We start from the raw sequence: 27,465 nt of genomic DNA, 5'->3' as shown, positions 1-27,465 counted from the left end.
CTCTCTCTCTCTCTCTCTCTCTCTCTCTCTCTCTCTCCCCCTCCCCCTCCCTCATCCTCTCCCTCTCCTCTCTCTCCTTCTCTCCTAGAACCCTCACTTTAGGGAAGGTAATTTAGCAGCAATTAGCATTAGCAGGATGAACTCATAATTCTCCTGCTGAGATTACAGGTATATGCCCACACACCAGCTTTGTTTCCTGCAGTCAGCTGGGGTTATGCAGCAAGACCCCTGCCTCAAAGAACAACCCCTACCCCCACCCCAAATCCTAAAAGAGTTAACAAACTACCCATATGGTAGGTTTCAAACAGAAATTAAAGAAACACTAAGTTCCTATTGTCTATCGGGAGAGTCATTGTGAAGTGAGCCTGTCAAGTTAGAGACCACACAGGGTTAACAGGGTAATAGAGGGACAACATTAGGGGGGGGGGGTGATTTGTCTCCATTCCAGACAAAGTCTTCAAGTTGCCCTGTGACTGAAAGTTTGGGCCCTTCTTTGTGGCAAAACACCAAACCAAACTCCCTAGAATTGGAGTTGTATAGCCTCACTGTGTGATGCTGAGAGCTCCAGTCCCATTTACTTACTGGTGTGTGTGTATGTGTGTGTTTGTGTACGCACACTCATGCAAGTGGAGGTCAGAGGAAAAGTTGTAGGAGTCACTTTGTTCTTTTACCATGTGAGATCCAGAGTTTGAACCCAGGTCATCAGACTTGGCAACAATTAGTTTTCACTAAGTCATCTCACTGGCCCTGTTGAGGTTTAGTCTTTTGCTATCTGTTGTAAAGCTAAGTGCGGCCTCCAAGACCTAGTTGTCCTAGAGACCAGAGAGTCTGCCTGTACACCTTGACCCAAGTTATTTCTGATTGGTCAATAAAGATAAAAACAGCTAAGGAGAAATAGGTGGGGTTTGGGTTTTCCAGGCTTTGGGGTTGGAGAGGGACCACAAGGGAGAAGAAGGTGCTGGAGAGGAGGAAGGAGAAACCACTGTGGGTTAGGAAATAAGAGAACATGGCTCTGAAGGCTGATCAATTGGAGTTAAGAGCAGCCCAGATGAAACATAGTAAGTAATAACTCAGGGCTATCGATAGGAAGTAGATTCTCACAGAGTGGAGGGTAGATATCTACCCAGATTTTGTACTGTTTAAGGCTCACTATAAATATAAAACCTGTGTGTGTCTTTAATCCTGGAACTAAAGGGTCAAAGACAGGGTAGAAACCTTTGGTCTGGATTAAATATTTCTACAGCATCCCCCACCCCTTATTTTTTAATTTTCATTTAGCAACAGGCTCTTGCAAAACTGAAGTTGGGCCTTGAGTTCTGTTTGTAGGCCAGGCAGGACTTGAACTCATGCCCTTCCTGCTCCAGCCTCTTGCACATAGCTGGAGTTACAGATGTGTACACCTCTGCTAGATGCCATGACCGTGGCTACTGTTGCCATCTGTGTTTTCCATCATTTCACACAAAACATTTGACTGACCTTTGACTCGGACATTTGCCCGGATGATTCTGTAAGACTTCTGCTGAGTGAACCGTGACTACTTCACCGTTGACTTTGTGTGTGACCTCAGTCAGGGCCGCCCAGCGTGAGCTTTCCGTCCATAACACTGCAAACTGCCTACACAGCACAGACTAGTCCTGGCTACAGACGGCATTTAAGGTCCCATTTGGTACCCAGATCCCTGGATCCAAGTCACCCTTCCCAGAGTCTGGAATTTATTTTTTTTCATAACTCATAGTCGTATGCCTTGAGACCAGGCTCCAGGATCCTTTCATCTTCTCCAATGCTGAGGCACCTGAGAATGCAGGTGGCTTTGAAAACGCAGGGGTCTGGCCTGTGAGCTGTTCCAACACCTGGGCTTTGGGCCAACCTGACTTCAAGCTCCCCATGTGGATTCAAGGCAGAGGCTGGTGGATGGAAGTTCCCATGTGGGGCTCTTCTCTTCGCCTTGATCCGATTTGTTGTAGAATAAGAAGAGAACCAAATTTCCAACCCAGGCTGGGCCTACCTCCTCCTCTTTTTTCTTCTTCAATATCAGGTGTAACATGTTCCTTTCTTTCTGATACAACACAAAAAATCATCATGTTGGCATTAAAAATCAAAACAAAAGGACCTGTCACAAATGTAACAGTTTAGCTAACACCATTTATCAAATTTTCATAGATAAATTAGTGCATTCTCTGTCCATGGTAGATTCTCATAAATTATGTACAGCACCTATTCTCCTCATCCAAGGTTCTCAAAATTCCCTGCTTACCATCCTGCCGAATCAAAGTCTAGAACCTCATCTAATTCATCTGCTCAGTTGTCCCAAATCTCACTAAGCCATCTAAATCAGGAATGGCTGGGAAGGAGCTGCCCTGGGACAAAGTAATCTCTATCTGTGAACCCGAGAAACCGAAGAAACAAATTGTCTGCTCTTAAAATATAACAGTGGAGTAGGCATGGGAGAGCAGCGAGCGAAAATCCAGCTCTGAGAAAGGAGAAAGCTAAAAGCAAAAAGCATCACTGTGTTTCAGGCAGTTTACAAATATGTTGAGGCAAACTCAGGTTCAAGGGTCCGGGAACAGCTGTGGTGGGGAACGCTTTTGAAAAGCTGCTTAAAAATCTATTCGGAGGGGGGTGGGAAGAGATGCAGATTCTCATGGTAGGCTTAGCTGCATCCTCCAACCGCCATCTTGGACAAATTAACGTTGGGAAGATCTTGGTGACCATCCTGTGACAGGTCGGTTGTGGAGACAAAAGGGGCGTGAAGAAGCAGCTTCACACTCTGGAATGCTGGTGGCCCAGGACAAAGATGAGACCTTTATGAGGACATCGTTCTCAGAGCAGCAACAGTGCCGATAGAGGGCTGGAAATGAGGAGAGAAGCCGGAGCTGGGCAGGTTCCCATTATTGTGGTCCTGGGTCTGACATTTCTACAGCCCAGAATCCCCTACCATCTGACTGTGGTGTCTCTTTGCAAAAAAAAAAAAAAAAAAAAAAAAAAGAGGAAGAGGCAGCCATGTTTTTTCCCATTGTGCTAAAGCTAGTGGCTCACTTTTTAGTGCTTTAAAGTGATTCTCAAGAGGAGATATTTACCATGTGGCCAGGCATGAAGAGGATCAGAATGCAGCCTTTCCCCTAAGTTCTGTTTTATTCCCAGCTTTCTGGTTTAACTTGTTTCAGTTAAAGGAACCAGCAAGCCCTTTTCAGTACAGTAGAAAGACCGGGCCATCGCAGAAGGTTCTAGCCTCTCCCTCACCTGCTTCCTCTTGGATCAGAGACCTAGCAGGGGATTCATAGCCACTGCCCCGTAAGCTTCAGTGGAGCAAAAGGTGGGGCGGTGTCACTGAGGAGCTATCACTATCTGCCCAAGTCTACTGTGGGATTTGGTGAGTATTTGTTCCCAGAGCTGCACACCTCTGAGTTTTGAGAATTTAGGAGAAAGTCACAAGGTGAATGTAGGGGATGACATCCCTAGCCACCCTCAGTACTCCCTGAGCTGGGGCTCAACCTGACTCTGAAAGTATCTGTTTCTAGCTGCTCCCAGGCCATGGACCTTCCTTCTACTGGCAACATTTGATGTGGCTATCTGGACAATGTGTAATGTAATGTCCTTTAGGTGGTGACAGGAAGGGCCAGAGCTGAGCTAGACTCTTTCAGACCCAAGCCCCTCTGCCCAGGTAGTTCTCGGCCATATTTGGATTATACATAGCCTTCCACTACTTAGCCTTTTAAGACTTTTTTTTTTTTTTTTAAAAAGAAAAATCTTGATTCAGAGACTGGAGAGATGGCTCAGTGGTTAAGAGCGCTTGCTGTTCTTTCAGAGGACTGGAGTTTGGTTTCCAACACCTATGTTGAGTGACTTACAAGTGTAAACCCAGCCCTGAGGTGTCTGATGCCTTTTCCCGGACTCAGTGGGCACTTGCACACTTTTGGCCTTTAGTTGCGCACACACACACACAAACTCACAGAAAAAGAGATAAAAGCTAGAGCAATGGGTCAGCAATTAAGAGTACTTGCTGTTCTTCTAGAAGATCCGAGTTTTGCTCCCAGCACCCACGAATACAATCTTCTGTAATTCTAGCCCCAGGGGACACATCATCTTCCGGCCTCCATGGGCGCCTGTTCTCAGATTAGCACCATCCCGTCCACAGACGTTCACAACTGAAATGTTTTAATTGAAAAAGGACCATAAAAGTGAATCATTTTTAAATGTTTTGATTCACAGTAGAAAAAAAGGAAAACAGACACTTTAATAAGACTAGTCTTATTCCTTGGTAAAATCAAGTTATAAAAGGAAAATTCTTGCCATTATAAATGTGAGATGGAAGGCTCTTCTTTTAGAAGTAACCCTAAAGAAAGTTCACATTAATGCTGGCTACTAGGCCCAGATGTGATTTCCGGTACATTTCCCAAGAAACATGGAAACAGCCTCTCTTTCTTAGGCTGGAACTCTTTATTTATTTATTTATCTATTTATTTTCTGATTATGCTTAACAGTTTGATCTGGTCCAAGTCAAGCTGAGCCCAGTTTTCACCCTTCTTGGATAGTTTGCCTGCCTGCCATGACACCCACAGGGACCCCTGCATCACATCCCTTACCCAAAGGCCCATCTACCATGTCCTCAGAGACAGGTCAGCCGTGTGAGACATGCTGGTGACGTTGGGCTTCAGGAAATCTGCGCCCGAATGCCCTCAGCTGTTTCTACTTTTGATATGTTTTGTCTCATTGACAATGAATATGTCATTTATTCTCTGTGTCCTGCCTTTTTTTTTTTTTTCTCCAAGAGCTGCCAAGCATTTCTGCCTGGAATCTTCTCCCACTCTTCCGTAGCTGATTCTACACTGGTCCAACTTCACTCTTCCTTGCTCCTGTAGGCTGTGCCCACAGAAGGTAGGCAGGGAGAGGTGCTGCAAAGCAAAGGAGGTGGCCTGGCCTGTAAGGGTCAAAGCATGACTCTATTTCAGGTAGCATCAATGGGTTGAACAGTTTCTTGACGTCTAGTTATTTAGCAGTCATATCCCTCCTTCTGAGGACAGTGGTTGTTCCTACAAGGAAGAGAACAGGGAGGAATGAGCAAGCACTTAGGGAACATAGAGTTAGGTTTCTGTGTCTACCGGATTATGTCGTGGTGGTCAAAGGCCTGTTCCATCACTCCAACCCTGCCCAGTGACGTAGTGGCTTAGACAAGGCCCCCTTAACATTATTCTCAGTAAGAAGCACTTACCTTAAAACCTGGTCTGGAGTACAAGCCTGCCACATACTATTACACCTAAGTCCCTGGCCCTATGGTGCCCATCTTATAGATAGGAAAAGCTTACTGAACAGCCCACCCTCCAGCTCCCTAACTCCCACAGAGTCCTCCCCCTTCCCATCCCCTCTATGGTAGTAGGGACTAAACCTATGGCCTCATGCATGCTAGGCAAACATCAAGTTGCATCTCCTTCTCTTACATTATGGAGTTGTTAGCTTTGAACTCTAGTCCAGGCTGTACTTGAGCATGAGTCCTCCTACCTCAGTGTCCTGAGTAGCTGGGAGATCCCAGGCCAGTTCCACCAAGCCAGCCCAGCTGAGGCTCCTTTTCCTATGTTAAAACTATCACAGTGCACGTGGGCAGTGGTCAGGCCATCAAAGCTTCTTATAGCCTCTAGTTGGGCATTATCTCTACTTTCGAAGACATCTTTGGTGGGCTGCAGACACTTCCTTCTCTCCGGCGGCTTTGCAGAGTAGAGGTGGGAAAGCAATAGGTAGCAGAGCTTTCTGGCTGGTCCGGGGTGGCAGACTCGGGCATCTCCACAATGCTGAGACCCGTAAGAAGAAATCCCCACCTCTCCCTCCCATCCAGCTGTGGGCTAGAGCACGGGGGAGCAACGAACCTGTGGTCTCAGCAAGGGCCAGAATCTAGATGTGGGTCTCCCGGTCATCAGGAGGCAGTGGGGTCCAGCAGCTATCTGGTGGCAATATTGCTCACCAGCTGGGGTTATGCTGTAAAACTTGCTTTCCTTTACTGCAGAACAACCCATTTAAACTTATCCCCAACTAGCTTACGAATGAGTGAGACTCGGACTATGGCTATTTTATTTGGCTTTGACAGTTACTGGGGGGTCACCCCTTAATCTACTTCTCTAACTGCCGGCCTCCCCAGTGGTGTAGCTCAGATGCTTGCTGTTTTCTCCTGGCCATGTGCTCATGGTTCATCTTCCGTTTTGGAGGCTTCCTCCTCTCCTCTTGTTCTCCCTCCTTTTCCTCCTGGTCTCTCTTCTCCATCCCCAACTAGGTAACTCAAAACCCCACCTACCTCTAACCCCTCCAGTAGCTGGCTGTCACCAGTTTTATTAACCAATAGTTTTAAACCAAGGAACAAGGTTTGCCCAACAAAAGCTTGTAGATGTGAGAATTCACTCGTAGGCTGAGACTCTTCAGGTACAGAATTTAGCAATAAAATATAGCAACCGACCATGCCCGAACACTTTCTGTCTGTACACAGAGTAAGGCAGCCATGGTGCCAACAGTTGTAAATATTGTTGGGCACACAGGGTCTAGCTGGTGGGCTCGCTCCAGCGACCATTGCTTAGTGTTTCTAGTGGGAGATGATAGATTGGTCCTTTCATTCACCTGTTTACCTGCTTAGCCAGCCTTCTCTGGAGCTGCTGAATGGATGGACTGTTATTCAGATAGTGCAAGTGAATGTCTTCCAGGCTCCCAGGACAGAGGAGTGGCTCACAGCATCATGCTTGCTTTCTGGTCTATCTGGTCTACCTAGCTCTGCCTGCAGCTTCAGGATGCCCTATTATGCTGGTCTGGTCAGCACAATGCAGAGCTGGGTAAGAGGACCTTCTAGGTCACTCAGACCTACAGTTGGACAGCATCCTGAGGTCTTGTCAGTCATCAGCATCATCACCTTTTTTCCCAGGCACAGATGGTGTCTGAGTCAGGGTTTCTACTCCCGCACAAATATCATGACCAAGAAGCAAGTTGGGGAGGAAAGGGTTTATTCAGCTTACATTTCCATATTGCTGTTCAACACCATAGGAAGTCAGGACTGGAACTCAAGCAGGTCAGGAAGCAGGAGCTGATGCAGAGGCCATGGAGGGATGTTACTTACTGGCTTGCTTCCCCTGGCTTGCTCAGCTTTCTTTCTTATAGAACCCAGGTCTACCAGCCCAGGGATGGCACCACCCACAATGGGCCGGGCCCTCCCCCTTGATGACTAGTTGAGAAAATGCCTTACAGCTGGATCTCATGGAGGCATTTCCTCAGCTGAGGCTCCTTTCTCTGTGATAACTCCAGCTCGTGTCAAGTTGACACAAAACCAGCCAGTACAGGTGGGAATAGTTTCTTGAGACAGTGTTCTCTGCTTAGCATCCCTTACTTTGTGGTACTCTACTTTTTCTTTTTGGATGCCTAAGATGACATAGTGTATTCTAGCGGTTGGGAACACTCCTTCAATGGAGACACCCTGGTTCCAATGGCCTTTTATTTGGTTATCATTTATTTTAAGATTTATCTTATTAATTTTAAAGTATATGTGTGCACCATTTTCTGTGTGTGTGTGTGTGTGTGTGTGTGTTTGCAGGTGGCCATAAAGAACATCAGATCCTCTGGAACTGGAGGTATCGTGAGGTGCCTGACACAAACCCTCTCAGGTCCTTGGCGCGAGCCGTACATGTTTTTAACTGCTGAACCGACTCTGCAGCAGACTTTAAAAAAAAATGCTGTCCAGTGTGCTTCCGGAGGCAGGTAGGCTTTAAAGGGATTGTAGCCATTTCACAAGCTCCATCACACCGCCCTTTAGCTGCTTCTCATAGACAAGGCTATTCCCACTCACGGAGGACAAGGCAACAGGATGTGACTGTGGGCATGGTACACGGAAGGGAAGAACCCCGAAGGGAGGGCAGGGGAGACGAAAGGGGCCTGGACAGCCATCAGAGGTACCCAGGGAATTCGTTCAGTCTTACCTGCATTCTGTCTCCCTGGGTCCCCCTGCATATGAGCTCTGAGTTAGCTATCCCCTTCCTATTTTTTACGAATGTCTACGTGTGAAAAGAAAGTCAGAAAGGAAGGCATAGGCCTCCCCAGAGACAAACAAATGCTCACAAAGTTGGCAGACAGGATACTGAAAAGCCATTCAGCCATTCATAGGAAGCTCTGGGGTGAGGCGGCTTTGTCTCCTGGTCACCTGCATCGGTGTCATCCAAACCTGTGTTTCAGGCCCCGGAGTTCAGGCTCAGTCCTGAGCACTAAGTGCTCATAAGGCAGCGCATGGTCAGTGAGGTGAGGTGGCCCTCTTCCCAGATCCTCTTGGCTGCTGCCTGAGTATTCGAAATCAGGAACAGTCTCAGGTACTAGAGCCAGGAGAAACGCAACCTCAGCTGCTTCCTCCCGGAGACTCTCACCCCACCCCCACCCCAAGGTCTCAGCCGTTCCCTCTCCTCCGCTCCAGAAAGAACCTGCATTTCCTCTGCTCAGCTGGGGCTCTGGCTTCCTGTGTGTTCAGCCTTTACGGTTGTCTTCCCGGGGCATTAGATGGGCTCAGGAAATTGCACCAGACGGAAGATGGGGAGGCAATCAATTAAAAAAAAAAAAAAACGTTTCTAAGAAAAATGAATCCAGGCTTCGCACAAGAGTTGTTTGTGTAACATATGCCCCGACGTCCATGGAACAATATATCTAATTTCTAGCTCCTTTCTCGCCCCTCCCCGTCTTAACAAAGGAAATCGATATTTAACCTTCTGATTTCCAGCATACTGACGATCCAGGAGCAAAGATTGCCTTTAATTTTAACCCATTTGTCTGATACTACCCTCCCTCTTCTCTACCTTGCTTCTTTTCTCCCGGCTACTAGTTAGTATATTCACGGTGCATGACTCATGAAGCTGCAGCCTGATTGGATGAAAACCAAGTAGCAACCCCCCCCCCTTCCCTGCGCCGCCTCAAACGGGTCAGTCAATTACAGCTATTCTCGGCTCCATTCACAGATTTATTAGCTCTCACACAACGAGGGAAATTCATTCGGCAAAGTTCATTCATAAAAATTTCAACAGCCTGGGAACCATCGGCTCAACTCAGCCTTCTGCGGCACACGGGCTCCTCCTGAAAAAGACTGCAGGAGGGTCCGGGAGGGAAGGGCGCCCTGAGAAGGGGTGGGCCGGCCGGGATCGGACCCGAGCTGCACCGAAGATGCCTGGACCTCAAGCTGGAGGAACAATGCGAACCAGCGCCCGTCGCTAGGACTCCTGGCTGGTGGCCCAGAACCAAGATCCTCCGAGAGAGGGCAGCCGTCATAACCCCAGCCCATACAGAAGGGCCTTTGACTCTTATGTTCTTTTTTATTTTTCCCTTTGAAATGAACAATCACGGGAACAAATAAAGGGTTAATGGGCTAGTCCCTGCCCCGCCCCGTGGGAGCTGGAGGGAGCAGGTTTGAAAGTTCCCGTGCGCAGAGGGAAAGGGGGTAAATATTTCTGCTAAGGCTAGAGGCACCCGCTGCCCCAGCCTGGGGGACGGGACTCCGGGGCGAGGATTCCCCTCTCCTTCCCCCCCCCCCCGCACTCCGGGGCCTCCACGGCCTGGAAGGGCCTGCAATCAGAGCAGGACTGTCATCCTTGAGCAGCCTGGGACCCGGGCGGGTGACCGCCAGAGCAGAAGTGAGAGGTGACTGGTGTGGGTCTACCGGGCTGCGAGGCACTTTAGGCTGCCGTGCTCCGAGTCAGCACTAAGGCTATGCGAGAACGCAGCCAGGACATCCAGGCAGGACTCACGCTGTGTGTAGGACTCTTTGGGCACCTGGGGATGCTTCACAGGACCAAGTACAGCCGCTTTCGGAACGAGTCCATCACGTCTTTGGACGAAGGGAGCCCCGGAGGCTCGGTTGGAAACAAGGTCTCATCGCCGCCTCCTTACGCAGCCCTGGCCCCTAACCTGCCGACCGAAGATGCCACTGTGCCCAGCCAGGAGAGCCCCACCACGCTGTGTACTCTGATTCCCCGTATGGCAAGCATGAAGCTGGCCAACCCCGTCACTTTTCTGAGTCTGAAAACCTTCTGCTTGGGTACGAAACAGGTGCCCAGGGTGAAGCTCCAGGAGAACCAGGATCAGACTCCAAGCAGCCCAGCTTCCCCAGAAACCAGTCTGAATAGGACTGGGCCAGCACCTACTCCGCATGCCGAGCAGGTGGGACGCAGGCCCACCTCCTTGTGTCCTGATACTTGCCCACTGCCTGGGCCTGGAGAACCAACCCCTAGGAGCAAGCAGGACGGGCCCCCTCTGCAGCACCTGTTGGGAAACGGCCTGAACTACTGTGTGAGGGTAAGTCCCTTATGGCCATGCATGGCGGAATCAGATCCACTTTGCTCCAAGGGTGCGAGCTGTTGCTAGCCCGTAGGCAGCTGTTGGTTCAGACATAGCTTGTCACAGAGACAGACAAGTTGGCAACCTTTGGCAACCGGGACGTGTATAAAATGGATTTGACTTGGTTTAATTTTTAATTTGACATTTAACAAACACTTCAGAAAGTTCTTAAAGACCTGAGTGTTATACCCGCAGCTGGCCTTAGCACTCCGTGGGAGGTAGGCCTGACCCATGCGCTATTTCTAAAGTCAGGGTCCTCGGTGTGTGTCTGTCTTTTTGTCCAGCCAAGATTTGAGTAACTAGAGATGCAGCTTCTTAGTTTCTATCTTTTAGGGCCCAGATCTCAACTTACACAGGCTCGAATGGTTACACTAGAACAGTGTTCAGCAACTCAGGGACCCTGGGGCTGGGAGGGGATGTGGTTGGGTTCTGAGATTCATGAGAAGGTGTGTCGTGACAACGGCAAATCTCCATTGAAGGAAGGTTGACTCTGGACAGGTGCAAGAACAGGACTAAAGTCACTGTGGGATCTTTGGGGGAAGCTTGTGTTTGTCCTGGAGAGGGTGTGGGGAGGTGGAGGTGCTAGCACCTAGTCCTTGGTAACTGAACAAGTTAGAGCAGGGAAGAAGGAGAGGGGGCCAAATGAAGAGGCCATAAACACTGGGGAGCAAGATCCTCTATCGTGAGCATAGGTTTTAAAAGATTCATCTGATGCTTTATTTAACTTGCTTGGAAGCAGGAAAAAAATCCCTGAGGCCGGTGAGAATGCTGTTCTTTATGGAGGGGGTAGACAGACGAGTTAGGACGAAGATAGAGAATAAAGAATAACTTCCAAAGCTAAGTCCTGGATGATACTCAGGATGCCAGAGACAGCAGAGTAAACTGGGAAGGGGACTCATAGGTTTGCAGTTGACTTCTCAGATCACAACCATGATGGCTAGAGGTGCTGGCATACAGGTGAGTGGTCTCATCAGCCCAGCGTTGCTTGAGCTAAAGTAGGAACTGAAGGTGGAAGGAAGGATGACATCATTGGGCTCTCAGAAGGCTTGAGGGATGCTGGGACGGTTTACGAGAGGACAGGCTCAGAGCAGACTTGGTAAATTGATGTTGTAGGTATGTGGAGCCCAGCCCCTGCCCTCCACAGTAGTGCATGGTGGCCGGACTTGCATGTATTTGCAGAGAGTCCGGAAGCGAGTTACAATTGTCAGGCTGTAGGGCACTAGCCCTTTATGGTTTGGAGCGACTCCCAAACCTGGGCTCTTAGCACCGGCCTCTCACCTTTAGATTCCTACCTACAGCCCTAGCTTTTCCTCTGCTCTGTATACCCCTGATGGCTCCCCACACTCACACACCTTGTATGAAAAGTGTTGCTGGGTGGTGTCCATTTTCCCTGGGAGGTGCCCTTACCAGCGTCTCTGGGTTTTTAATGAGGACACCAGCTGTCTTCTCACAGTGGTAATAACTTACCCCAGGAGAAACGCTGACCCCATAACCTAGATGTACTCAGTTTTGCTATGATATGTGATGTTTTAGTTGCCTTTCTCACAAAAACCTAAAATATCTCAATATGTACGGATCCTAACTTGAAAAGACAAAAAGGGTTTCATGTGTAGGGTTATCAGGTGAAAGAGGAGTGAGTGATTTTTCAACTCAGAAAGCAGAGCGAGATCTGGACTCATGTCTTCTGTATACTGTTCTTAGTTCTCTTCCCCACAGGGTCCCACCCTGGCTGGCATTCTGTCCTTGAGAATTCTATTGGGATGTGAACCAGTTTTTAGAAATGAAGCACCATCCTCTCAATTTTCATTGAAAAATATGGCACTGAGAAAGACCCAGCATGATGGCACTGTGCTCTGGTCCATAGCTGTAAGCACATGGAGACTCGAATACAAACCTAAGTGGGTAGATCAGGTCGGGGCTCAAGCAAGATTCTGAATGACAAGTGGGCATGGGACAGTGAGGACTTAGGTAAAGGAACTCCTACCTCCCACCCCCTTTCCACATATGCGACTATTTCTGTCTATGCTCAGTCACTCGTTAGTCTGACCTACCTGTGAACCAGAACATTGCAGGATCTGTCATAGAAGCTGGATGCTGGTCAATGTAATAGACTAACCCTAAGCATCAGAAAAGATCTCGTCCCTGTGGAAGTTAGTGTCCTGTTTCAAACGTTAGCGATGCCTTGGAAGTGTGACAGCAGAGGCAGCGGAGAGGCAGTCACTTGGGTGGAGAGGGCTGGATCCTTGGGGTCAGAATCAGCATCGTGATGACATCTTCATTCATTGCAACAGAGACTCTGTTTTCCATCTGTCCTAAGTTAGAGTTGGTATTGAGTTAAACAGGCTTTTAAAAAAGTGATTCTTCTTGTGGTTTTATGATGTGGGATTAATAATGTTATCATTTTTTTCTATGACTCCTAAATGCTTAAATTCTTTATTTTAAAGGAACTTTCGTTTAAGCCTGGGTTTTGATTCTCTTGCAAGTTTCTCAGAGGAAGGGTCCTAACAACTTCTTCTTTGTGAGATCCCAAACTAGGAATGGTACCACTAGTCTGGGTAAAGTACTGAAGCAGGTGAAGTTCATCATATAGTGTGAAGCAGTAACTTTTGTCTTGGCTGTAAGACAGTGTCATGTCTCTGAGGCCTTTGCAAGGTACTTTACTTGTCAACAGACACTCATGTAGATCTTCAAGATGCCCAGAACAATCCTAGGTTCCCATCTAGGTTTATCTCCTTCATACCCCCTTCTCTTCTCATTAGCTTCCCCCCAACCCCAGACTTATTACCTAGAAGCTTCCTCATCGAGCAAGGTAGATGAAGGGCCATGCTATGCAGGAGAACTCACTCCCAGGATCAGCTCACACATCTGGCCAGGCTGCACATCTGCACAGTTATAGGCTCCTCACTTTGCCCAGTCTCTCCTAAGCATTGCCCCAGACTGGTATCCCAGGGCTCCTGTGGCAAGTGCCACAAACTGGTGGTTTATGCAACAGGACTTTACTAGACTTAAGGGACCAAGAAGGGGGCTGGAGAGATGGCTCAGAGGTAAGAGTACAGACTGCTCTTACAAAGGAGCCATGTCTAATTTCCGACACCCACATAGCAGCTCACAACTGTCTGTAACTGCATGGATCCAATACCCTTACACTGACATACATGCAGACAAAACATAAACACATGTAAAATAAAAACAAATAATTTTTTTTGAAAGAAAGGAGTCAAAAAGCCCAAGTGAGAACATTAGAAAGGCCAGCTCCCTACCAACTGTCTGAGAGACTAATCCTTCCTTACAGCTTCTGATGGATGACAGTAGTTCTTGGTGTGTTGTGGTACCACTGTTCAGACAACATGGTGTCTATGGCCAAATCCTCTCCTGCATGGACAGGAATAGCCGACTTAAAGCCTGCTCTGATCAGAGGACCTCATCCTAATTACATGTCTGTTTGCACGGGCCTTCTTGTGTTCAGCAGCTGTGCATGGGTTGAGGGGCTTCTTCCTGTCCTTTGTAAATATAATTTCCTCCTGCAACATACACACAAGGAGTATAGCTTGCTCCTTCCCCAATATGCTTTCTGTCTAAGGATATATTTGGTTCATGAGCCAATAAGCTACCACTGTGAATCTTTTTTATCTGAACTGGATATAGACTACATGTGAACCTTCAGTTCTGTCTTTGTGGGAGAGCCTAGGACTAGGAGTTACACAAAGGGCAGTGCGCCCATCTCCCTGTTACACAAAGGGTAGTGCTCTCATCTCCCCGTTACACAAAGGGTAGTGCTCCCATCTCCCTGTTACACAAAGGGTAGTGCTCCCATCTCCCTGTTACACAAAGGGTAGTGCTCCCATCTCCCTGTTCTACAAAGGGTAGTGCTCCCATCTCCCCGTTCTACAAAGGGCAGTGCTCTCATCTCCCCGTTACACAAAGTGTAGTGTTCCCATCTCCCCGTTACACAAAGGGTAGTGCTCCCATCTCCCCGTTACACAAAGGGTAGTGCTCCCATCTCCCCGTTACACAAAGGGTAGTGCTCCCATCTCCCCATTACACAAAGGGTAGTGCTCCCATCTCCCCATTACACAAAGGGTATTGCTCCCATCTCCCCGTTACACAAAGGGTAGTGCTCCCATCTCCCGTTCTACAAAGGGTAGTGCTCCCATCTCCCCATTCTACAAAGGGTAGTGCTCCCATCTCCCTGTTCTACAAAGGGTAGTGCTCTCATCCCCCAGAACCTGTGCTTAGTGGCTCCAGGTCTACTTTCTCTTTAGGGCTGAGCTAGAAACAGTGGCTCTGGTATTAACTGACTACATGACCTTGGGTGAGTCACTTCACAACCACACGCATGCACACACACACACACACACACACACACACACACACACACACACATGCATGCACATGGAGGAAGGGGTTTATTTGTCCCCGTTTAAAACCAGAACAAAATGCCATCTTGGAGCTTGAGTTCAGGGTCCCCTTTTCATGCATCTCTATCGTCAGGATCTCTGTTATTAGAGCTTCCTGGAGGACATTATTTGTAGCTTCTTGGTGGCCAGTAGAAGGGATGGCTCCAGGGACACACCGGGTGATCCTTGTCTCTTGCTGTGTGGCCCTTGGCTGGCTGCCACTATCGAGACAGAAAAGTGTTTGATGTCTGAGTGGAGCTGGTGGGTGTAAGGGTAGGGGTGGGGTGGAGGGAGTGGGGTAAAGGGAGGAGGACACCGCATCTGTGGAGTAGTTTCTCGTTAGATGCTCACACCTCTCTTGATATCTTCAGTTCTTTTATACCACTAAACAGTAGGGCAAAGCAGTCACAGAGCTCAGTCAGGCTAAGCCCTGACCCCAAGCAAATGTAGGCTCAGTTGTGAGTATCAATCATCTTGTACAAACCACACACCTCCTTAGTGATGGAGTCAATGTAACTGGGTAACACTCTTGTTTCCTAACCCTCAGCTCACTTTCGAAAGATCAAAACAAAAACCTTTTTCTTATAGGAAATTGTCTTAGAATAGTAGTAAGATGGTGAGAGAGAGCATAGAAGAGTGACAGAGAGCCCGCAGGTTTGCCGCTGCTGTCACAGTCATCCAGTGGTGGGATATTTTATTAAAAAAAAAAAAAAATCAAAACAAGAAAGGCCAAAAAGTGGAAGCCTTAGTCCTTCTTAGAGAAAAAAACAAAACAAAAAACAACTAACAACAACAACAACAACAACAAAAACCCAACAACAAGTGTATAGCACCCTCTCAGATTGGGGTACACCTAGACCTTAAATCATTAATACATCAAGAGCTAAGAAGATAGCCTTGTGGCAATTTTTGGTAGTTAAAAATCATTATGTTTAATCTATACACACTAAGAAAACTTTGACTATTTCCATGTTACGTTTTGTTTTACATGTACTTTATGCTTATAGTAACTAGTAAGATTTCAATGCATGCTACCAAATCTTTAAACAAATCAAGTACTGACAAAAATATATTCATATAGCTTTATGCCAAAATGCTTTTTTAAAAAGCTGTACATGTAGCTCTCTCTTTTTTTAAAATAAAGTTGTAAGAAAAAAAAAAGAGGTTGACTCAACTCACACCTTTGGAGGCTCAAGTCCAGGACTGGACAGCCCCATTGCTTGGTCTCAGCGAGGGCCCTTTGACTTTCTCGTAAGGTGAAAACATGCGAGACAGAGGTGATTGGAGAGATAAGCCAGGATGATTTACCATCCAGGCATTCTCTTTTATAGCAATCCATCCTTGTGGGAACTAACTGGGGTGCTCTGGGAACTTCCAAAGGGATGTGCCCACAAACCAAATTCTTTGCCCTCTTTTTTCACCGGGATCTAGTTTTAAAAGGCCCCACAAGCTCCTGACAGTGCCACACCTCAACCAGGCTTCAGTCTTTGAGGGCATATTCAAACCTTAGCAGACCCCACAGAACACTGGCTTGCCCGTTGTACTCTGGTTTAAGGAGCATTTTGGGGGTGGCATGTGTCCTTGTCAGAGCAGAGGTCCTTTGCCACCATTTGTGACTATGAATTCCTCTCATGGGCATGACTTCCATTCAAAAGCATGATACAAGGACGAAGCAACTGTGGTTCCCAGAACACAGTTCTAGCAGGAGAATAAATACCTGAATATTGCACCTCACTTGTGGGTCAAGGCCCCTCCCCCATCCCCACTCGTCCCCATTGGCTGTCTGCACCCACAGGTGGCTGGGTTTATAGATCTGCCTATGGCTGGGAGAAGAAATCTCCAACCACTCTATCCTTCACTTCCTCAGTTCCAGAGCCTGATAGACAAGTTGAGAAATGAAGATCATGGAGCTTCTTTTTTTGTAGGGAGGCAAAGAGTTCTTGGGGACAGAACGGAGGGAGGGATCCCATCTCCTCCAGGGGAACAGCCCTTTCTGTCCTATAGATGTGGCAGTATTCTGGAACAGGCTGTCCTTATGCACAAAGGAGTTGTGTGTCAGAAGTTACTTTGTACATCAGTTGTTTGGGAGCGATAAACTTTTTAAAGTACATTTTGCTTGAACTTGATAAACTTTCTCATGTACTTAGGGACAGGCTGAGAGGAGAAAAGAATGTAAAAGAACTTTTTCAAAGGTCTAGGCATATTAGAAGCTAGCGGTGCGTGTGTGTGAGTGTGTGTGTGTGTGTGTGTGTGTGTGTGAGAGAGAGAGAGAGAGAGAGAGAGAGAGAGAGAGAGAGAGAGAGAGAGAGAGAGACTAAATTTGACCTTGGTACCTGACCATGTCCCCTCCTTTAGCCCTAGTGGAACCTTCTCTCCAAGTCTCTGCTCTAATGCCTCAGAGCAATAAAATAAAAACCTTCTGCACTATGAAGACATTTGTTTATCTGACTCTCCCTGTGCTTTTCCAGAAGTCTTCCAAGGATCCTCCACATCTGTTAAAAATGTAGATTTGTAGCCTACATCCTGGACCAGAAGACCTGAGGCAGGGCCCCAGAAACCTGCGTTTTGTTAAGTCCTGGTCAGGCTTCTTATGCCCATAAAACTGGAAAATGCTGACTGGGGTGCGTGTTGTGGGTCACAGTCGTGGTGATTTTGCCTCTCAGGCCATTTGGCAATACCTGGAGATAGCTTTGGTTATAACTGAGAGGAGGGAGAGCTTCTCAGTTTGGTGTTTAGCTGCAGTCAAACATCTCTCGGTGTGGACAGCTCCCATGACAAGCATTGTGAGGCCTAACCTGCCAACAGTGTCACAGAAAGAAAGTGAGCCTAGATGTGGGTCAGGAGCTAATAGTGAACGAGGGAATAGCCCAGGGATTCCTAGAAGCTGCAGCCAAAGTTGTGTGTCTCATGTTCTTCCTTCTCTCCCCTCTCTGAACCACATCCTTTCCCGCTCTGCTTCCTACCCCCATCCTCTCAGGGACCAAGCAGACTCTCAGTAAGACCCAGTATGCCCACACTGGCAGCAGATTTTACTGTAGCTTAGGCACACTCCAAGCTAAATGGCCTTCAGAGTCTGGACTGGTGTGTGTGGTTGCTTGTTTGACTATGAATGGCCCCTATAGGCTCACATAGGCTTGGCTTAGGAGAAATAGGTGTGGCCTTGCTAAGCCCTTCCCAGGCCCGGTTTTTCTCTGTCTCTCTGTCTCTGGATCCAGATGTAGCTCTTACTCCAGTGCCATGAGTGCCGCCATGTTCCCACTATGCCCACACTGTGGTGATATCAGACTAACCCTGAGTTGCCTGGGTCATAGTATCTCTTCACAGAAATAGAACAGGACTAAGACAGCATGCTAAGTCTCATGTCCTGCCACTATTGGGACTGGCATTTTCACCAGGCAATGCAGTTGGAGCTAATTGACAACCAATTAACAGGCCACAAACCTAATTTGAGTTTGGAGATTCCCTTTTGAAGATCATGTGCTATAGGGATAACATTAGAAATTAGACCTTTCTCCTCAGCAACTGTCTTAGGGTTACTGTTGTGTGACGAAACACCGTGACCAAAGCAAGTTGCGGAGAACATGCTTTATTTGGCTTACACTTCAATATAATACTCTAACGCTGAAGGACGTCAGGACAGGAACTGAAACAGGGCAGGGACCTGGAGGCAGGAGCTGATGCAGAGGCCATGGAGGGATGTTACTCACTGCCTTGCTTCCCATGGCTTGCTCAGCCTGCTTTCTTGGAGAATCCAGAGCCACCAGCCCAAAGATAGCACCACCCACAATGGGCTGGGTCCTCCCACATTAATAACTGGTTAAGAAAATGCCCTACACCTGGATCTTATGGACGTATGTCTTTCAGATGACTTTAGCTTGTGTAAAGTTAACATAAAACTGTTGTCACAGCAACATTAGAAAATAATTTGTTTGAGCTATTTATTGGAACATGATTAACTGGATAATTCAAACTTGATTGGAGAGGGGTCAGAAGATGGCTCAGGCAGTAGCCTGAGAACCTAAGAATGTATGCAAAAGCTGGGTGTGGTAGCACACATCTATAACCCCAGTATATGTGTGTGTGTGTATGTGTGTGTATGTGTGCATATATGCATGCCTGTGTGTCTGTGTATGTGCACATGTACATGTGTGTTCATGTGTATGTGTGTGTGCACGTGTGTGTATGTGAGTACGTGTATATGTGTATGTATGTGTACATTTGTGTGTGTGTGTGTGTGTATGTGTGTGTGTGGGCATATGTGTGTGTTGGGGAGCAGGGAAACAGGTGTGTTCCTCAGCTGGTTGGTCAGCTCCTCTAGCCAATCAGTGCATTTAGGCTCAGTGGAAGTAGCTGTCTCAAAAAATAGAGCAGAGAACAAGAGGGGAGGACACTGGACACTGACCTTGGTGTTCACAGACCTGGACACACACCTGTACACACCCCTGCACGCACACCTGCACGCACAGCACACTTGACTTGGTTCCCTAACTTAGCTGCTGGGCTCTGTGCTACAGTAAATGTTAAGTGCAAGTGTCTTGTGATGTGCTGACTTGGAATGGAGTCCTTTGGTGAAAACCCTGGAGTGGTGTCCCCGGGTCATACTCGGGAGCTAAGTTTAGTTTTCGGAGGAGGCCCCATGCTGATTTCCACAGAGGCTGGACAAATTTAGAATCCCGGTGTATAAAGGCTCCCGTTCCTTCACATCCTCACTCAAATCTGTTTTCTTCACGACTGCCATTCTGACCGAGTAAGATGGGCTCTAAATGTAGTCTGCACTTTCTCTGGAGGCCAGTGCAGTTGAGTACTCTCTTCCTGTGTCTGTGGGACGCTTGTGTCCCATCTTTTGAGACATATTGCCTTAGCTTGTTTATTATTGAGTTATTTGAGCTCTTGTTTAGCTTTTCTTGTATATATATATTTTCCCCCAGATATTAGCCTCCTATAACATTTACAGATAGCAAAGGCTTTCTTTCACCCCACATGCTGTCTCTTCATTCATTTAACTGTTTGCTTTGCTGAGCCAAAGCTTTTGTGTCTCGTGGGGTCCTACCTGTTAATTGTCAGCATTCTTTCCCGAATGGCTAGGCCTGGTCAGAAAGCCCTTGCCTTCACCTACATCTTAAAGTGTTTTCCTGTCTGGTAGACCCAGAGTTTTGGGTCTTGCATGAAGGTCTTTGCTTTTGTGTGGAGCGAGAGATACGGGTCTGTTTGCTGAAGAACCCGTCCTTTTCCCAGTGTATATTTTTGGCCTCTTTGTCAAAATTAGGTGGTTGTAGCCATGAGGGCTTATATCTGGTGCTTCTGCCCCGCTGACTACATGGCTGCATTTGTGCCATTACTGGGTTATTTTTCTTCTAATACGTGTGTAGTATACCCACCTTGAAATACCTACAGTGATACCTCCAGCAACATTTTTCTTTTCTTCTGAGACAGGGTTTCTCTGTATACAGGATATCCTGGAACTCACTCTGCACACCAGGCTGGCCTTGAACTCACCCAAGTGCTGGGATCAAAGGTGTGCACCACCACAGCCCAGGCCCTAGCATCATTCTTTTTGCTCAGAACTTCTCTGGTTGTCCCAGACACCTATTGGCTCCGCAGGGCTTTTAAGATTTCTTTTCTGTTTCTGTGAAGAGTGGTTTTGAAATTGTTGTGTAGGGGGAGGCTACCACCTTTGTTAGTAATTTTGTATCCTGCGGCTCTGCTGAGAGTGTTTATCAGATCTAAGAGTCTCCTGGTGGAGTCTTTTTGGTCTCTAACTGCACAGACTCATACCTGTGAATAAGGCACAGGATGTATACTGGGGTGGAGACATGGGGACCCCAGCAGGAGGAGAAGCCTCAGGAGGGAGGTTCCATGTCAGACAAGGTGAACTGGGAATGGCAGTTATCCAGTTGGGAGGGAGGTAACCTGTACAGGAAGAAAGATGGATACCTGCCTGTGTTGTGCTTTATAGATCGGGTTAGTTAGTCAGCCATGTTTACCTGACAACTGATCCATTAAATGCAGTGATTGCAAGTGATTTTTTTTTTTTGTATTTACATTTCAAATGTTATCCCCTTTCCCCCCACTCCCAGCCCCCCTCCCCCTCACCTTACTTCCATGAAGGTGCTCCCTCTCCCCACCAATCTCTCTACTTCAGTGCCTTAGCATTCTCCTGCACTGGGAAAGCATGTCTTCAATGGACCAAAGGCCTCTCCTCCCATTGATGCCAGACAATGCTGTCCTCTGCTGTATATGCACCTGAAGTCATGGGTCTCTCCATGTGTACTCACTGGTTGGTGTTTTAGTCCCTGGGAGCTCTGGAGGGTTTGGTTGGTTCTTCCCATGGGATTGCAAACCCTAAGTGGTAAAATGCCTGAGTGAAGACCTCTTGTTTGATACCCATCAGACTGGGGGGGGGGGGGAGAGACAATGTTGCATACATAGTTCCGACTCAGGTAACTGATCCGAGTACACATTGGTGCTGCGAAGTCCATTCAAATGCTCTATGCAGTGATTCATACTGCTTTTCTCTCTCTGAGCAAACTCTGCCTGCAGCCTGTTGTTTCTCTAAAGCAAAGAGGCTCTTGCAGACCCCTTCAAAGCATGTAAGGGCAGAGACCACCTTATATCTGATTATATTTTGGAATAGTCTTAGCTACCCCCAATTTAACATTATTTTTGAACTTGCCACCACAAAGAAGTTTTACTAAGCTTGTCACCTATTTTCATAGAGTGACTTAAAATAAAAAAGAATTAAATCCAACGTTTGCACCTAATCAGTGTGGGCAATGTCCGTGTAGATTACACGGGGGCTGTTAGTGAAGATGCAGCGCAGACACGAGGGTCTCAGTGAGCCCACAGTCCACAGTCAGAGACACCAGTGCAGACACATTTCTGTGTAGGTGTGAACACACCAACACCCAGCTCCATACAAAGGGGGGGAGGGTCAAGGCCAACGGAGTCGGAGAATTCAATCTAGAGCCTCAGGTCTCCTATGAGCAACTCTGCCACGTGATTTGTCGACATGGCTTACAAGGCAGCTTTTGTCATGATGTGTGTTGACGCATAGCTGTGATCTACTGCTCACCAAGGGCTCACCCTGTAAGTTCTCTTCACTCTCACTACGTTTCCCTGTTGCAAACTAAGAAATGATGACTTGATTTATGTTTTTCTTTATTATAGTTATTGTTTAATTTATCTATCTATCTATCTATTTATTCATCCACCCACCCGTCCATCAGTCCATCCATCCATCCATCCACCCATCCATTTATCCATCCATCCATCCATCCATCCATCCATCCATCCATCCATCTATCTATCTATATCTATCTATCTATCTATCTACCTATTTATTTTTCTGAGACAGGGCTTCTCTGTGTAGCTCTGGCTGTCCTGGAATGCATACTGTGGACCAGGCTGGCCTTGAACTTAGGGTTCCTCTTGCCTCTGCCTCACAAGTGCTGGGATTAAAAGTGTTCACCACCACCACCACGGGGTGATTCTTTGCTTTTCTGAATGCTAACCTTGTATCTTCTGGGATTCCCTTTACAGCTCCGTAGAATTTTGCAAACATTACCACATTTGGGTAAAGTTTGCTAAGATGTAATTTGTTCTCAACTGTGGTAAGAATTCTGGAATTTGGTTTCTTTAAAATAACAGAAATGTTATAAGAACACGCTTTTGTTGCCAGGTGTGGGGATATTGAACAGTTCACGGAAGCTGACTATGGCTTGCCCCGTGCTCTGGCAGAGTCATGGTTTTGCCGGCTGCAGATAGTTTCTGCAATTGTGTGATGTTTGGAATTCTGGGGACTTTTCTGGGGATCATGAATGCTAGGGCCCCCATAGGAGTGGTGGGTGGTTGTTGGCTGTTCAGGGATGTTGGTTGTGGTTTCTTAATAGTTGTGCTCAAAGAAGAAACAAAAGTGGAGAAAATTAGATTTATGGATCTCTCCCTTTCTCCTTTCTCCTTTTTTCTCTCTTATCTAGTGATAGGGAGTAAAACCAGGGGGATAAAGGGTGGGAAAAAGAACCCATGAAGTAGCAAAGACCAGCTACACTCTACAGTTTCTGTCATTTGGAGACCAGCTGACCTTCCTCTTCAGATGATGTCCCACCTGGAAAGTCTCTCTCTCACAACTTCTAACACAAACCCTTCTCCTTCAGACAGATGTCCCTCCCCTCTACTTCCTGTGTATCTCTCTATCAATCTTCCTGACTCCCTCTTACTCTTTGTTGTTTTTTTAAAATAATCTTATGTTCACTTCCTCTTAACTGGTTGCTTGCTCTGCCTCTTGATTTACAGTTGATTTTATTTAATCCTGTTTACAATCAAGCAGAAAGCTCTTGGGTTAAAAGTGTGTGCTAAGACTGAGCCACATCACAATTAAAAACATGTTTTTTCCATCTTGGGGTTCACAGTGTGATCAAATATCCTGCAACATCTAGTGTAGAAGCAGTCTTCCCCAGAGATGAGCACCCTAAATGGTTATCCAATCTCAAATGGTCAGCCCTAAAATACAGGCACATAAGAACAATCCTTAAAAATGCTTTTAGCAAAAACCAATTTGCTTTTTCCTTATATGTTTGTCAAAACCTAAGCTGGTTTACCCTATAATGTGGATGCATGTTAGCTCATCTTTGACCCCAACACTCCAGCTGTTGACTCTGACTCCTAATGAAAAAGATGTCGTCTCATTAAGTTTTTCATTGTTGTGTCTCTCTGGAATGTCAGAGGTGTCTGGGAGGGTGTTTTATTTGTCAAGCTTAGGATAAGACTTGTAGGTCTGGGATATCCAGTCCTATCACAGAAAGCCTCTCCTTTCATCTAACAGACATTAACATGGTAGTCTTGCCTTTTAGGAACTGTCAAGCCTCTAGTGAGAAAGCTCTTTAGAGAACTCATTGGAAAACCCTCCTCTACCTCCTGCAGAGCACAGACTGAGAGGTGGCATCCCCAGTGAAGCCATGTGGGTGAAGGATTTCACCCAGACAGAGGCTTTCCTCACTTGCTTTGTTAGAAAATGTTTGCGGGTGGATGGATCAGGGTTATAAGGTTTCCCCAGAGTCCCCAGCTCAGGCTTCTAGTTTCTGTTTGGCCCTCCTTAACATGGCTCCCGTCCCTGGGCTCTCACGGTTGTGACATTGCTGCTGGAGCCCCCTACACACACACACACACACAAATGCACACACACATACACACACAAACACACACACAAACACACACATACACACACAAACACACACACAAACACACACACATACACACACAAAACACACAAACACACACACATACACACACAAACACACACACAAACGCACACACAAACGCACAGACATACACACACATACACACACACAAACACACACACATACACACACAAACACACATAAACACATACACACACAAACACACACACACAAAACACACACGCATGCACATGCACACACACATTTCCTAGGCAGTAGGCAAAAAGAAGGGCAAAGGGAAAATGTCCCACTTTCTGGCTGAGTTAGTTCCCTTTTAAGAACTTGACATCCTTCTGCATTTGTCTCCCTGGTTTCAAGAGAGGAGGCTGGAAAATGGTTGCTTTAAAGCTGGATACATATGGGGTACATTGGGGGCACACTTCTTATGTGGGATTCAAAACATGTTGACTATAGGGCTGTGTACACAGTGCAACGGTTGAGAGCTTGCTTAGTACACACAAAGCCCTAGGTCTGATCATTAGTAACACACACACACACACACACTGAAAACAAGAAATAAGAACAGTGGGTACCTGGGTGAAGAAGGATGGAGACAGGGAGACAGATGTCAAAGGATACAGTCTTGGGGGTCAGCATGATCTCTAGGTCTGAAGCTCTAGTAGTCAGCACAAGGCTAAAGTGAGTAATTTCGTATTGAATACTGAAAATTTGCTAAGCAGATAGATTTCAGATGCTCTTACCAAAGTCTCGGAAAGATTGCCAGCAAGGGTCATCTTTTAGTCATGCTGAATTGTCTGGCTCAGTTCTTCAGTTGGAGGGTCAGTGGACTTTCTGGAAGACAGGTTATTTCAGAAGAATGTTAAAGGAAATGATTCCATGATTTTGGAGGTTACAGTACCTCCTGGCTTGCACCCAAAAGGCCGTCACTTACTTGTGGTTCCTGTGTTCTATTCATGAGAGCTGTTAGTCGGGGGTCCTAGCTATCGGTTCGGAGTGTGGGTGTCTGGGGAAGGAGGAAAACTGCCTGACTTCCATGAAAGCCAAGTTTGAGATGGGCTCTTCACCACTGAAGACTCCCTGATATACTCGGGCCCTGGAGCTGCATGTGAACATTCCTTTGTTGTCGTTGTTCTTTCCATTGTTATGACAAAACGCCCCACATAAGTGACTTAAGAGAAGCAGTGTTTATTTGGGTCATGGAATATGGTTCATTGTGGCAGGAGGCAGAGTGGAGGGGCATGAAGCAGCTGGTCACTTCGTGTCCACGGTTAGGAAACAGAAGGGCTCAGTTCACTTCCTTCTTCCGCTTTTGTATTGAGTCCTGGACCCCAGTCCCCAGAGTGCTGTTGCCTGAATTGCAGGTGGGCACCCTCACAGTTCAGATCTTTTCAAACAGCCTCACAGATGAGCTCCTGGGTGATTCTAAATCCAAACAAAGTATCACTGAAGATCAGCTACTGGACATCCCTGCTATTGATTACTTACACTGAATATCCTCAAAGAGTGTCATAACAAGTAACACTAACAGCCCACCTCATACAGTGAGCCTGTCTCAAAAAAGGACAATAAAAACAAAAACAAGACGCAAACAGAAACCACTAAACAACAAACAAACCCAATCATAACCAACCAAAGGGAAACAGAGAACTTCCTTGTACCCGTTTTTTTTTTTTTTTTTTTTTTTTTTTTTTTTTTTTCTACTCAGCTAAAAAATTGCTGGTTTTTTCCCTCCCTCTAAGGAGTACAAGCCAAAAAATGTACAATTGAGTCTAAGGTCCTATTTGAGATTCATTCTGAAGGTACCGATCTAATAGAGGGCATTATTTAAGTCTGAATCACAGGGGTAGGGTAGACTCATTGGGAACTCTCTGTGAGTAGTAAATGAACAACTTGACAAAAGTTCCGTGCTCAGTTGGAGCCCAAGGTTGGTGATGTATCTCAGGTCACTTCCTGCTTCAGAAGCACAAAGGGTTTATGACCCAAAGTGGGAGTTTTGCTTATTTATTTGAAATCACATTTATTTATTTAGTGTGAGTGTATGTATGTGTGCACCACGTGCTTGCTTGCTTGCTTGCATGTGCTCACGAACTCTCGCCTATGTGTTGGGGTTAGAGGAGAGTCAGCTTTCTCCTTCTTTCATGTGGGTCCTCATGGAGATTGACCTCAAGTTAGCAAACCTGGCTTCTAGTTTCTTTACGAGTCGAGCCATGTCAGGCCCAAGAGTGTCTGCTTTTACAGACTGACTAGCAAGAATGCCCTTTTGGAAGTGCAATCACAGTGAGCCTGGGGTCGGATCCTGAAGCAGTCCTGTGGCTGTTGAAGGTCTGCCACCTTACTCCACGGCAGCTTTGGGACTTACACAGTCCTGCCTATAAGAAGATGTAGGATTCCCCCACTGCTACCCAGACACACAGAAACGGTAGATGTTATTCCCCACTCCGGAAGCTGTTTGATCCAGGAACTTAGATATGACTCATTATTAAAGATGATTTCTCTGAATTCAGCCTTGCAAGCTTTGCAAATGTTTCCACCCCCCCCCGCCCCCGTCTCTCTCAGGGATGTGATCTTACCGTGGTCTCTCCTCTTTCTAGTTTTTGTCAGTGTTACCACTGCGCATGATCCACAGTCTATATACCTCCCTTAAAACCACTCTTCTCTTTAGCTTCTCTTTTATTTCATTGAAATACAGATTTCTAGAAAACAAAACAAAAAGTCCTCATGTCGTAGGGCGTTTTTCTCTGCTTCCCCATTTGCTTAGATGTGCCATGATTATTTTATGGAAGAGTCAGAATGGATGATCTCTGAGCTTCCTCCAAGCCGGAGCTCCCTTCCACCTGCCATCAGAATCAGATGCCACTAAGAACGCCTGGTTTTCATTCAAAAAGAAACCCAATGGCGGAGGGCGAACACCTGGGACCCAGCTCTGTGAGGGTCTGATGGCTGCTTTGTCCGGAGAAATCTTCTAAGCTAAAGACATAGACTGTGTCTCAAAACAAAACAAGCAACAGTAACAAAAACAAAATCACATCAAAACGAAGAGCAATGACAACAAACCCTGTGGCTGCCACATACTTCAGTGTCACTGAAAAGGGAGTGTTATTAAGCACTTTGGGGCCCTGAGGCCCTGGGGTCCCGTAGGAGACCTACTAGCACAAGACGTGCATCTGTGCAGGACTTCCGGGCTTGAACTTGGAGGGTAGACAGCGTGGTTCTTGAAGCTCATGGGGCGCTGGGAAATCAAGGCAGCAGGATCCTCATGTTCTGCTGGATACACCGTATTTCACTAAACCCACCAACAGACAAATGATTTGGCCTTTCCCAATTGTCCCTTTCCGGTGACACTTAACGATGTGGCACCCACAGGTATTTTTGTTTGTTTGTTTGTTTTAATGTGATTTTTGTTGTTGTTATTGTTGTCCGTTTATTTCGCTTTGTTTTGCGATAGAGTCTCTGTGTCAAGTAGGCTGGCCTGGAACTCTCGAAGGCTGGACGGAGAAGTATACACCGCCAGGCCTGGTGCAGCGACAGCCACCGTATCT

At 46.8% G+C, this 27,465-nt stretch overlaps 1 protein-coding gene across 1 annotated transcript in view; it reads left to right on the top strand.

The window, feature by feature from the left end:
• Window positions 1-9,705: 9,705 nt before the first annotated feature.
• Window positions 9,706-27,465, top strand: part of SHC4 (SHC adaptor protein 4) — a gene marked incomplete at both ends in the record, with an annotated part of 92,996 nt that continues 75,236 nt past the window's right edge. The window contains one exon of the mRNA XM_080931003.1: window positions 9,706-10,290. Within this exon, the coding sequence (XP_080787129.1) occupies window positions 9,706-10,290 (585 nt within the window). The remainder of the gene's footprint in view (window positions 10,291-27,465) is intronic.

This window comes from Micromys minutus (assembly GCF_963924665.1).
Source record: "Micromys minutus genome assembly, chromosome: 17".
Taxonomy (NCBI): Eukaryota; Metazoa; Chordata; class Mammalia; order Rodentia; family Muridae; genus Micromys; species Micromys minutus.
The sequence above is the reverse complement of the archived record's forward strand: the minus strand, read 5'-3'. Positions and strand labels throughout refer to the sequence as shown.